This window comes from Salarias fasciatus, chromosome 15 (genome assembly GCF_902148845.1).
Source record: "Salarias fasciatus chromosome 15, fSalaFa1.1, whole genome shotgun sequence".
NCBI lineage: Eukaryota > Metazoa > Chordata > Actinopteri > Blenniiformes > Blenniidae > Salarias > Salarias fasciatus.
The window spans coordinates 22,468,848-22,482,124 of record NC_043759.1 but is presented as its reverse complement, the minus strand read 5'-3'; the positions used below and the strand labels follow the sequence as shown (position 1 = coordinate 22,482,124).

General features: G+C 43.8%; 1 protein-coding gene across 1 annotated transcript in view; it reads right to left on the bottom strand.

The window, feature by feature from the left end:
- The window catches only part of nrxn3b (neurexin 3b), a 322,512-nt gene that overhangs the window by 230,346 nt on the left and 78,889 nt on the right, over positions 1-13,277 (bottom strand). Inside the window, exons 6-8 of the mRNA XM_030109917.1 lie at positions 5,259-5,560; positions 3,703-3,726; positions 1,755-1,916 (exon numbers count right to left, since the gene is read on the bottom strand). Coding sequence (XP_029965777.1) covers positions 1,755-1,916; positions 3,703-3,726; positions 5,259-5,560 — 488 coding nt within the window. The remainder of the gene's footprint in view (positions 1-1,754; positions 1,917-3,702; positions 3,727-5,258; positions 5,561-13,277) is intronic.

Here is a 13,277-nt window from a genome sequence, read left to right as displayed (position 1 = left end):
GCCCCCACAGAAAATATAAAAACTATCATCAAGGGGGCTTTGAGTCGCCACAAAAATAAAACGTGACTGCCGTCAGCAGATTTCCAAAAGCTGGGTTCAATTCATCTGAGGAAAAACATAAACGACACATAAAATGACGAGCATCACTACAGTAGCATGGCAAAACTGGAATTCAGATCTCTTGATCACTACCAGCACTGTTTGTTTTTCTTTTGCAAAACATTGTATTTTATTAACAGTCTAGTTTTGTTTTTCGAAACAAATGCATTCACACTGTAATCTACTTCTATTTAGCGACTGATCAGAAAATTGATGGACCTGGTGTCAAATTACTAGGAAAATGGTGCGGCGCATTCGTCGGTCTAATCAGAAAAAAGAGGGACATAAAGAATAAAGAAACGAAGACGGCCGATACGGAATATCTGAAACTGTCATGCATGATAACCAATTAAGTGGAGTTCTCCAGAATGAAACGGGAATGGGAGAAGTGATTAAATATCTTGTAGTTTAAGTCTGTCATACCCACTTCAGTACAAAAGCCAGCCTCATGCTGTTCACAGCTGGCAGCTTTCTATTTGCGTCAGTAACGGATCGACGACAGCCTCTGCGGTTTTCACAGTATTTGTATCAGATTTTAATGAGGTGGTAACATACCATGTATCACATGATGTTTTTTTTTCCCCGACATCCGATCTTACTTTGAAATTTCCACAGATTTTCTTCACAGCATAAAAAAAAAAAACCACACGGGGTCAATTAATCATCACCGAGTCAAATGTCTTCATTTGTCAGAGTCGACTCATCTGCGGGTGAACGCTTGGAAAAGATGAAACAAGAGGCGTTGTGGGCTAGATTTACACTTTCGCAATTAACTCCGATAACGGCTGTATCAGTGCACAGCGACTGTCATCCTTATTAATACCGATTAGTAATTTTGCAGACGAGAGAATATAACAACATCCACATTCTGAAAACTCATCAGCACCACTTATGTTTATAGAAAACCATTTTTTTTTTTAAATATGCTCATTTAAAAGAAAACACACACACACACACAGAACAGCCTTTAAGACACGGATAGTATGAGTAAGTAACTTGCCGAGCTCCAAGTAGAAACATAACATCATTTCTGAGTCCGCCTCCGAAGTGCAGAAATCAATGCGGAGTTTTTACAGCTCTGAGGAGCCACCGGCTCCCTCTTTATTATCATCACTTGCAGCGGAATAAGTAATGGTGAGCAAAATGTAAATAACAGGCTGCTTAATATATTTTCTGGCAGTGCTCACGAGCTCAAAGAGCCGGCAAATACATTAGAAATGTCCCAAAACAACAGCGCCTTTTCCTATTTCATCACGAGCAAATATTTCCTTCAGACCGCCGCAGCCCATCGGGAGACGTCTTAGCGGCACACTCAAGCTGATGCTGCAAATTACATGTGACAGAAGCAATTTTGGGATATTTTCTCACACACAAACTGAGGTAAGTGTTATGAATTAGATTAAGCGGCGGAATATTGAAAGTCTGAAACTTCCTCTGCAATCTCAGCGCCTTTAATTGATAATGCAGTTGTGTTTTTTTTCTCTCCTTTCGGGGAAAAGGATCCAGCCAGGCCATTTTTGTAAATTTTCTGAAAAAGCCACACTTAACGATGAAAGCGAGACAAGCGGCTGCGTGTGTCGCTGCAAAATAACCCACGGTACGGAGTCCGAGCGGTGCTCATCTGCTCAATCTGTATTCACCGGAGCCCCTCCTACCTCTCTCAGGCAGCCCATGAAATTGTTGCTAACTGGAGATCCGGGCAGGTCCGCAGTGCTGGGGCTGCCACCCACGTAGAAGAAATCATCCGAGCCCAGCATGGTGTAGTCTTCCTGGGTGTAGCCAGTGGTGGTTAGGATCCCATCAACGGAGATGGTCACCTGTTGAGGGGCAACACATAGCCAAAGCCAAGCCATTACACTCTGGGATTCGATCGCGTGCTGTGTTTAAAACACACCTCCTTCCTTGGTCTGCATTCAGAATGAGCTATAGGAGCTTTTTTCTTTGGATTCCGCACTGTAAGAAGGTCTCTCATTGAACCTTTTTTGCTTTTTGGGGTTTTTTTTTTTACAGAACCATTTGGTACCTTGAAGCGATTGTTTTGGACCAGACAGCGTTTGGATTTTGTTAATGGATTATTCCACCATAGGATTCACAGGACAGGTAAAGAAAATATGGCAGAGGCATATTTTCTTTATCTTTGATGGGGGTAAGAGAATGGATCCTAGGTTTGGTTCTGAAACTTCAGGTTGGGGGGAGGGTTAGTACAATGTTCAAACCAAGGACAAATTGATTCCACTTGTCTTAGGTTTCGGGATTTTTCTATAATTGCAGACACACACATATACAGTACACACGTAAACCGACTCACACACACACACACACACACACACACACACACACACACACACACAAACACACAGACGTGCGCATGCACGTCCTCACAGACACTCGTTTTCACACCAACAGCTCTCACAGTCCCCCCCCCCCTCTCTCTCTCTCTCTCTCTCTCACACACACACACACACACACACACACACACATCTACATCTTTATATCCACACACATGCAAAACAAAGGGAGGCTTTTCACACCATATCAATGTGCAAACCAAGGCCATCACTGTTAGAAGGCAAATTAAACACACTTAATTGGACATGTAAGGGGAGTAAGTGGATCAATGGTGCCATACAAAGCTGGAGCAGGCCACACAGTGTACAGCAACTCATGCACAGTCAAGACCAGAGCCCATATTCAAAGACATTCTGGGAATAGCCACCGCTGATCTCTGATCAGGTTTAGCTCAGATGTCACGGTTGTATCACTGATGTCACTGGACCAGACCGATAATCCTAGATCAGTACGCTGATTCCGGGAATCGTCCTGCATATGGGCCTGGAGTGAGGGTGAATGTTAGCCAGACACACACAGAGACACACACACACTTCCACCAGCATGCTACAAAACCACACGGGGAGGGCAGGGTGGGATGGCGACAGGTGGACGGTAAGTGAATGAATTAGAGTGTTAGTGGTTATTCTGAGTGACAGGGTTATGTGAGTTTGGGGGAGGGTGAACGGGTGGATGCGTTGTGGGCATGCCATGCGCCATAGTGAGTTGATAACAACTGTCAGAGCTCCCGCAATGAAGGTTAAGGGTTGCCATTTTTTGGTTCCTCTTTTAGGGCTCGGTCTCGAGGTCACCATCTTTGGGATTGTGGTAAGCTTCTGTCAGTTCTGGACGACAGTCCTCACAAAAAATGGGGACTTTTTGTGTGAAAAAAAATAAAAAAATAAAAATAAAAAGTAAATTGCCTTAACAAAGGCAGAGAAGTCAATTTTTTTTTCTTTTTCTTTTTTTTATTTGTTGAAAATCTGCAGTAATGTGGAGAAAACAAAGAGAAAAAAGTAAAAGCCAAAGTGAAAAAAAACAGGATGGGGGATTGTGGGGTAAAGAAGGAGGTTGTTGGCAGGTCAGGGAGGAAATTGAGAAGAAGCGAAGAAAGAATTGCCTGGTAATACAAACCCATCTCCTCATTTTTTGATAAGAGTGTCTAGGATGAAACTCAAAGAGAACGAATAAAAGAAGAGAGGGGGAGGGGACACACGGCAAACCCAAAAAAAAGACAATAAGAATGATATCTACCAGACAATGTAGTTTGTTTACCATAGCGTGTCCAATGCCTGATTGCTTTCCAGAAAAAGGGGAAGAAAGGAAATCAAAAGAATAGTGAACAAAAAAGGTTGTTAATAAGGATGGACAGAAAAGAAAAACCCAAAGCAACGATGAAGAATTAGGATGTTAGTTAGTACATTAGTTGGTTAGATATCGGTTAGTAGTAAAAAATGACTTTTTTTTTTTCATGGATGAGTTAGTGGCGTGGTGAATAAACACTACACGATTTGTCAGAAGCTGGCAGAGGTAATAAAGAGCCATTGTGCCATCCTAGCCAAATTTTCCACATCAGAGTCCGGCGAGAAATAAACAAAAGACCAAGGCGGGTACCGTAAGACGAGGGACTGTCAGATAAAAATTTGTGTAGGATGGCTTCCATTCCAACAAAACCTGTGGTGTTTTTTTTCACCTTCACCTTAAAAAACGTGGGCCTTCAAAGAGGAAAGAAAATGAGAGTGAAAGACAGATTTGGAGAGAGAGAGAGAGAGAGAGAGAGAGAGAGAGAGAGAGAAAGAGAGAAGAAAGCGGGCAAGCAGCTCCTGGCTCTTAGCTTCTAACCCTCTAAACTGTGTCTCATCCTGTTGGGATTTCTTGCTACAACTATTTACTGACCTGTGGGACAAACGCTCGCTGTCAGGGAGGGTCAGGAAATCGACACTTACTTGTTGTGCCGCTCTGAGAGAGAGAGAGAGACCCTAAATGCTGCCTCACCTTGATGGCCAACTTAAGGTCGAGCGAGACAATGAACAACCGCGTTCTGCTGCTACTTCCACACAGATTATTCCTCTGTCTTCCTACAGCCCTCCTTTCACGTAGCGGTGGTTCACACAGTTAAAGCTCAAAGCAATGCAGGTTAATTTGAAATTACATTAAGGAAAACAGCAAACAGTATCTGTCGAGTAGCAAATTCCACTTGTGCTGAACAGATGCCCATTTGATGGAAATGTATCTCTGTCTTTAAAAGGCATGCTGATCATCCGTGCTATAAATACTGCATTAATGGACGGCTCAAAGACAAACACTCTGTGCCCGGCTTTAAAGTGAAAGTCTATATTCTACGCAGGCATAAAAATGGGTTCTGAGAGCGAGGACGGAGCATCAGCTTAGAGGGGCGTGAAGCAAAGGAGAACCATCAGATAACTTCACTTTCAGGACGCAGGAAACTCAGGTGCGATTCGCCAATAAACAGGAGAGAAGACAGTACCTGGAACAAGTCCTCAATAAGCTACCATTCACATGCTGCCCAACTGCTTTGCCCTGTTTCAACAACTGTACATTCAGCAGGAGAGAAATCAAACAATGACGATAAATCAAAGAAGAGTTCATGTCACCGAAAGGTCAACCAAAAAAAAATACAATGGCATCAGTCTATATAATGTTTCTGAACTTTAGTGATGGAAATGAGAACCAATCAGAACAAGATGACATTCTTAATGCCCTCTCCAAAGCTCTCGGAAGCGGCTTATCAAAAGCAAAAACAAAACAAGTTAAAAAAAAAAAAAAAAGCCTATCTCGAAACTCCGTCCGTCACTGCTACCCCCGATTACCTGTCTCAGGTTCCGCGTCACTTTGATGTCGTGCCAGGCGTTGTCATTGAATTTCCCATTGACTGGCTCCACGATGGCCTCGAAGGCCCCGGAGCCCAGGTTGATGACGAGGGACACGGCCCCATCCTTGAGCGCCAGGTTGACGTAGTCCGCCGACTTGCCCGTGTGGAGGAGGAGCCCGTTGCGCTGCCAGGTCTTGAAGGACAGCGTGATCTCGTCGCTGCTGCTCTGGATGGGGTTCTGCGACAGGTCGTAGCAGAAGTACTCCGAACCGCGGAAGGTGGCCACGTTCTCCTCCCTCGCTGGAAAGGAAGAAGAACACAATTGGAAAGGTCACGTTAAGGCGCCATTAACCATCCAACGCGCAGTGATACACTTAGGTTTAAACTATCATTCGTTCAGTTGGCTTGAATGCGCGGTCGGTCATTCGGTCTCGGTTACACCATAACGTCTGCAAATCACAAAACAAGCGTCCCGGTTGGTCCTCGCATCAATCAAGAAGCAGCCTCGGTAAACACGAGAACTGGAGCACGCTGCGGAGAAGGTCACGTCCAACACGCACATACAATACACTGCTCGCCATAATTACAGCTACCATAATCCCATCATTCAGCTGAGATCATAAAATCCTGCCTGCATGACCGTGGGTTTAGGTTTCCCGTGCAGCCTCTAGACAGACAGACTACTTATGATGGAACACTATTCCCCGCTAATGGTGCACATAAATCAAACTTAGTCTGATTTTACAGTTTTATATCACTCCGGTGTTGCAAAGTGACTTCCTGAACCCATTTTTTACATCGACGCAGAGGGTAAGGTGAGACAGCTGGAGACGCAGAGCGAGAGGGAGGTCAGGGATGGACGGAAAGATGGAGGGGTGGGAGGGGAAAAGCGCTGGGAGGAGAGAGAGTGGAGGAGAGCGCGGCTCAGGCGAACAGGTGATGGAATTATCGGCACTTACTGGTAGAGTTGTGTCTAAATGAATCTATTAACGATGGGCTCGCTCCCATTTCTACATGTTTTCACTCCTTTCTTTATAAAACTGAGTTTTCTGATGCCATTATCCGACAAAGCATATGAGGAGATACAAAGAACTTGAACGGTGGAAAGCAAGGACAATACTGTACAAAGCCTTGTAACATCTGATGTGAAATAATCACATAGGATGATTATGAGTGGAATTTATGGTTTTATCCACTATAACAGCTCCAGTTTTCCTCGCCAAATCAGAAAAATACTCGACCAAACAAACTCTATCTCACCTCAGAAGCTGTGAAACTTCTGTATCTTTATATATATACGTATGTGTATGTGTGTGTATATATATATATATATATATATATATATATATATATATATATATATATATATATATATATATATATATATATATATATTTGTTTTTTAATTTGCTTTTTAAAATGCATTTGTTCAAATGTTTTAAACAGCCATCTATTTTCATTGGTTTAAAGTGCAGTTTTAATGTTGCTTCAAGGCTTTATTTGAATGTATTTCGAGGTTTCTGTGAAACACTTTGAATTACTGTGTGTCTGAATGGAGCTCTATAAATAAACCCGGCTCGCTTTCAGAGTCTGCACAGCAAGGCTAAACACACTTATATTAGGACAGCGTTTTCACCAGCTGAGAACTCAAGCGCCGCTCTTTAAAATGTGGAAAGTAATCAAAACGTCGGCCAGAACTCCTTTGTTACACACAACAACACAGATAAGCCTGTTGATTACTGACGGGCCTCAAGTTTGGCCCACTGAGAAGTCTTTGCTTTCAGCTGCATTCATACTTAAGCCAAACGCCTCCAGAGTTGGAATAAAAGTGAATCAACACTTTCTTTATCAATTGTTCTCAAACAGTCTGTTTCATTCCTGCGAGCCAGAGTTCAGCTGGAAACATTTATAGATCCAGCAATGACTCACGGTGGATAAAATAGACCAGAGATTGTTTCGGTCGGACCAAACCTGGCGAGCCTGCAGACAACCCCAAACCTCGCCGACTTCAGCTTACACATTCAAAACCATCTCTAAGCCACTATGTTTCCCTCATGTGAAGGAAAGTGAAGACACAAAGCAGATACAAGAAAAATGGTAGCGATTAGATTGTGTGCTGTTTAAAAAATGTGTCCATCATCTGATTCATGGAGAGAGCATCGAGTCTCAGATCACTCCTGATCAAAGCTACTAAAAGTGTCCGTGACAACTTTATCAAAGGAGCTGTGTGGAGGGGTGGCGGGTGTCTCGTGTAAACAGTGTTGACAGAGTGCCAGATCCAGCGTTCCAGTATTTCACTGTTAATATTGACTGGACTGCAACAAACACAGCTGTGTGCGCATTATAGATACTGAACATCTGTGTAGAAACGCTCACTGTTGCCATCCTGAGTTATGAAGTCTATTATAAAGAAAAAAATCTACTTCAGGGATGCCAAACACATTTTAAATCAGGGGCCCAATACAGCCCAGTTTCATCTTGAGTGTAATTGCACTGATAAAATAGTATCATAGTACCCTTTAATTTTAAAATTCAAAGTTTTCCTTGGTTGTGGTGCAGAGTATACATGGCAAAAATGATATTTTTGCAAAACCAAACAATTACGACTGAAAATGGCTGCAATCACAACATAACGCCAATTTCAATCAAACCTTCTGGTATAAAATTCAGTCAAATGCTGAACCATCTTCCCCTCTAGCTGTTGCATTATGCATGTTATTACAAACTCACAGCAGGGCGTTGAGGCAAATGCTAGCTTGAGAGCAACAAGGTTGCTAGCTTTCATTACAGCCTCACCGATATCACAGCTCGGGTCTCAGAGTTGTGTTGTGTCCACTACTCGTCAGAAATTTGTCAAAAAAAATCAGTTTTCTTTTAACTTTTCACTCTATGATTGTTGCTTTGGCAGAAAGGATTGGAATCCCTTGCAGATCAAGTTTGGGCCACAGGCCTTATGTTTCACAACTCTGATGTAGCTGAAATATTCGATTTTCCATTTTCCGTCTGTCCTCTTGTTGAAGTGTCCTTGAGCATCACTTTGAACCCCAAAACTGCTTGCACCTTACATGGCGGCCGTCTCCATCGGCGTTTGCGAATGGATAAATGTCATTAACATTGTAAAGCACTGTTAAGCTGCTGAAGCATTTGAAAAGATATACGATATATCTGAGATCCATTTACATTACATCTGCCCGCTTCATGTGAGAGATATTACCTTATTCGACCTGGTCGTGAAAGTGTGGTAAAAAAAGTGTGTGTATCTGAGCGTCAGCTCCAACGAACACACTGAAAACATTCCAGCCCAACTCACTGCTGTTGCACTTGGTAACACCGAGCCATTACCTGCCAACCAAACCCTCCTCGGCGTGTCGTTTCTTTTCCTCTGTGTCCTGCCTTCTCCTCTGCACGCTCACAAAATGAGTCATGATAGCCACGAGTGAAAGAAGAAATAGCACATGCAGGGAAGAATAGAAATGAGAAGAGAGAGAGAGAGAGACAAAGAGGGAGAACGGAGAGCTGCAAGCTGTAAAGTTTCATCTTGCTGTTTTGGATCAGGCGATATGTAAACATGAGGGAGCAGAGTTGTGGAACTGGCAGGGAGACACAAAGAGAGGAGGGAGGATGAGGAGAATGCTGAGAGTGAAATAAATGGAAAGTAGGCAGAGGTTGTGGTGTGATGTGGTTCTGGTGAAATCTCCCCCCTCGGCGTCGAGCTCACGCCTTCCCACAACACAGAGACAAGAGGAAATAGTTTGGGGAGGCAACAAAGGACCTGTACAAGCCCTCATCCATGTGCCAGGGGAATAAATAGAAACCCATTATTATCACTGAGAAACCACAACACAGAGAAACAGATGAATATAAATCGGAGAATAAAAAAACCCCTGCATCTCCGCTGATTTCATGCATCTCATGTAAGACGCTTCACAGCCGTTCGCACGCAGGAGAAGCCGGCCGATCGGACTGTCCCGCGCACAATCTTGCTTTTTTGCACAATGGCGTGCGGACACTAAAATGACAGCGGGGTAATTGCTGAAAGAAAAGCAGTAACTGTCATGTCAGTGCCATCAGCTCCGCCTGGTGTGATTTTCTAAAACTCTGAGATGACGAATAAAATATTGATTTCTCTGTCCGCCGAGCGGCGATAACACGGCACTCTCCACCCGCCCTCAGATGGCTTCAGTCCACATGTGGATGTGAAGAGTCGGAGAGAGATTGTGAATTAGTTGGAATGTGAATAAATTATGGAGGAAAAAAGACACATAAGTTTCAGTGGTGAGCTCTCTGTCATTTCTCGCCTTGGAAGCCCTTTGATGGAAAGATGCGGTTAGAAGCATTACTTATAGAACTGTTACCTCTTTTCCATTTCCCAAAAAATGGGCAGTGAGTTTTATAACGAAGGTAATCAGGAGATCTTAAACATCTGATTTACTGAAGTGGAAAATATTTTGGAATAAAGACCTCGTCTGTGTTGCAGCGCTTAAGAACTGTAATATTTCAAACCGATTCCAGACACTTGATCTTGTCTGTGCTGATCCGAGCCGAGGTAGAAAGGTTATTGCTATGGCAACTTCCCCCACGTATTAATGAGATTGCTTATCTTGACAAACGCTGATCAAATTGCAAGGAAAAAAAAAAAAGAAGAAAAAAACAGGCACAGAGAGTTCAGAGATCTGCCTCGTCACATGTGGAACAGCTGAAACAAGTTTCATTTGCTTCCTTCGGCCATTCTCAAACAGTAGCACAGTACAGAAGAAACACAACTCCAGGAATGGTAAAATCCTCAAAGTCATTCAGCCCAATATCATTGATGAAAGAAAACAGAGTCAACATATCTAATGAGCTCAACATGTAGCTGAAATATCTGCATTACTGCTACTTTTTAGTGATGAAATTATACTCACCACTGCTAAAGTCTGTCGTTCTCTGTGCATGTGTATGTGTGCGTCATTACAGAAATAACTAACAGAACCAACTCCGCCATTTTTTTGTGCTATTTTTGCTATCAAACGTCAATAACATCAATAAATTCTAAAACTACAAAGACAAAGCCTCCAGTTCTTTACCCTATAATCTCCAATGTCCAAATGATCTTCAGCCATAACTATCGGTCATATTCTCTCATTAAATACTAAGTAACAGATCACCATTCTGTAGGTTTCTTGGGTATTAATTATAATGATGTAATTGAAAAGTTGCATTGGAGCTTTAAAAACCTGTCGATGTAACATTGCTGCTATGAATAATTGAGAGCGCAAATTGATATAATGTAATATTTGTGCACTTCAGCAATATTAAACCTGTGGTAAGTGTATACGGATCCATAAAAACCAGGGGAAATGTATTGCCTGTTGAGACATGTTCTGCACAGATCTGTGGCTTCCATATCGATCATATAGCGGGGTCATTTTCCCTTATTTTCGCCCTAGTCATCAATATTCCATTTGTGTGCTGCCCAGCCCATGCACTGGGGGCTGGGGTTCGATTTCAAAATCCACTGGAAGCAATTAGCTCCTTCATTACCATCTCCCTTTCTCTTCCGCTGCCTCTCTCTGCGCACACACACACACACACACACACACACACACACACACACACACACACACACACACACACACACACACACACACCCACGCTGCCTGAACTTTCTCTCCTGTCTGACCTCGGGGGCCTTTGAGCAGAAAGAAGCGTCACCTCTCCGAGCGCCGGTCTGCAACCTTCGGACGCCTGCAGGACGCCGAGCTGCTGACCCCCATCGAAAGACTTTGAACGCACAAGAGGAAATCAGACGGGTTTAATGGCAGGATTGGAGACTGGAGGCATTGTGGTGATCATGGCTGAGCTCTGAGGCCGAGCTGGAGATGCTACGTCTGAACAGCCGCCAAGCATGTCGGCTTCAAAGCGCGTGAGGAAGCTAGCAGGCCGACGAGCACGGGTGGCCGTCCCAAGGAGACTTCTCCGGCGGAGTGAACTCAATCCGCGATGACATCCAACACATCAAATGAATGTTTGCACCGTATTTACAAAATAAACAGGCCCGGAGTTCAAGACCTAAACATAGAAAGCTAAGATCTGCTTTTAGCTAATGCTGCTTGCGAGTTTGCCCTCAGGAGGGGAAGTCATTCAAGGTTGCAGTGCCGTGCCATTCAATGCATTTAAAAAAAAAACAAAAAGAAGAAGAAGAAGCTGAAAATGCATGCGTCTTCACATGCTGCCTCTTTGACTCTCTGTCTCGTCCGCTCTCTCTCTCTCTCTCTCTCTCCTCCTCCCTCTCCAAAGAGAGAAAATAGCATCATCCGATAACAGTTAAAGCGGTGCAGTTTGCCCAATGAAGCCAAAAAAGAACAGTGTCCTTTGCCGCGTCTCTGGGAGGGGAGCTAATGCTAACTACGCAACTGGGTGCGGGCTTTAAGCTCAATGGTGAGCCATCACATGTCAAACAAATTTGGAGCATCGCGGGTGATGTCTCTCTTCAAAGGCAGGCGGCACTGTCAGACAGGCTTATGTCGGAGGGAGACCGGATAGAGAATGTTCTGCGGTAACGTTTCACCAGCCAATTACCGACATTGTTCTGTACGCAATAATCAAACTCAATCAGGACACAGAAAGTAGCGATGTTTGCTCTGAAAACGCTGCACATGAAAAGATTTATCTCCCGGTGAGAGAACTGTAAGCAAGCCGCGCTGAATGTGTCCCCTGCGTGACAGCTTTGAAGATGTCACACGGCATATCTGAGAGGTTAAAGCGAATTGTCACTCTGACACTTCTTTTCCCGTCTCGCGTAACCTTGCGACGCCGCGGCGGACGACCCCGCCCGGCGCTGCGTCTGATGTCTGCACGCGCGGGCCGAGCTGGGAAGGGTGACGAAAAGTAGAGACATCAAGATAAACATGAAGCAAAAAAAAGAGAGATGGAGGACAGAATGAAGGAAAACAAAAGACGGCAGTTTGGGAGACGGAGTGAAGGGGCGAGAGAGTGGTAGAAAGGGAGGAGAAGAAGAGAGAGAGGCACTTCCAGTGGCTCTCCAGAGAAACGAAGTGACACTGTGTGTAAGGGACGAGCATTGAGGAGCTGTCGCTCCGGCTCCTGATTCCTTATTACTGCACCTGATAGTACACCGCCCAGCCCCCCTCACACACACTTGTTAGGCCTCCTAATGGAACAAAACATCCCACTCCGGGAGATGTTTTTGGTGATATTCACAAAGTATATAAAGCTTAAATTGTCGAAGCTGTGGTAAGTGCTGCAGGGAGCCACTAGACAGCGAGTGTGACTCATTACGGTTGACAAGATAGCATTGTACATACGGGCGAAGCGGAGTGGTCAGCCACCGCACTATAGGCGACAAGATAAGTCTGGAGCACTGAAGCCATTACCCTCAATGGACCAGCAGTTTTATTAAAGTAGACTCGCACAGAGAGTGGGGTAATCAAGATGATTGTGGTGTCCGATGGGCTGCTGATGAGCACAGGCTAAACCCGGCGAATTCACAGCACAACTCAATGTGTTTTGTCCTAAAGTTCAACACTTTGGTTCTCTGTGCAGATTTTAATTAACCTCAGGGGGCAATGCCTCTCATGTACCTCTTAGATTTACAATACCCCCCCACACACACACACTTTATCTTATCACCATCCATGTTATCAGCATGATGATGGAAAGTTCCTGCATGCTACTGAATAGACAGACTCAGTCTGGAAACTTTTAAACATTAGATATGGAGACATACACATGATTTCATCGAGTTATGGGCCTTTGATCACCAAAGATTTAGAAGCAATTCTACACTGAGGCTTTTTTCATTCCCTCCAATGGAGTCCCACAAGATTAAATTTGAAAAATTCCCCCCACAAAAAAAGGTTTTTAAAATCCCACTGGTCAAATCACCACACTGCATGTAAATAGTGTCTTTTTCCCCCATTTTATCACCATTTAGTTTTGTTTTCATCCTCCTGTATACGCTGATCTTGTGGCAGCATCAAATTGTTTTTATCTAAAAAGGACAAAATTGACAATT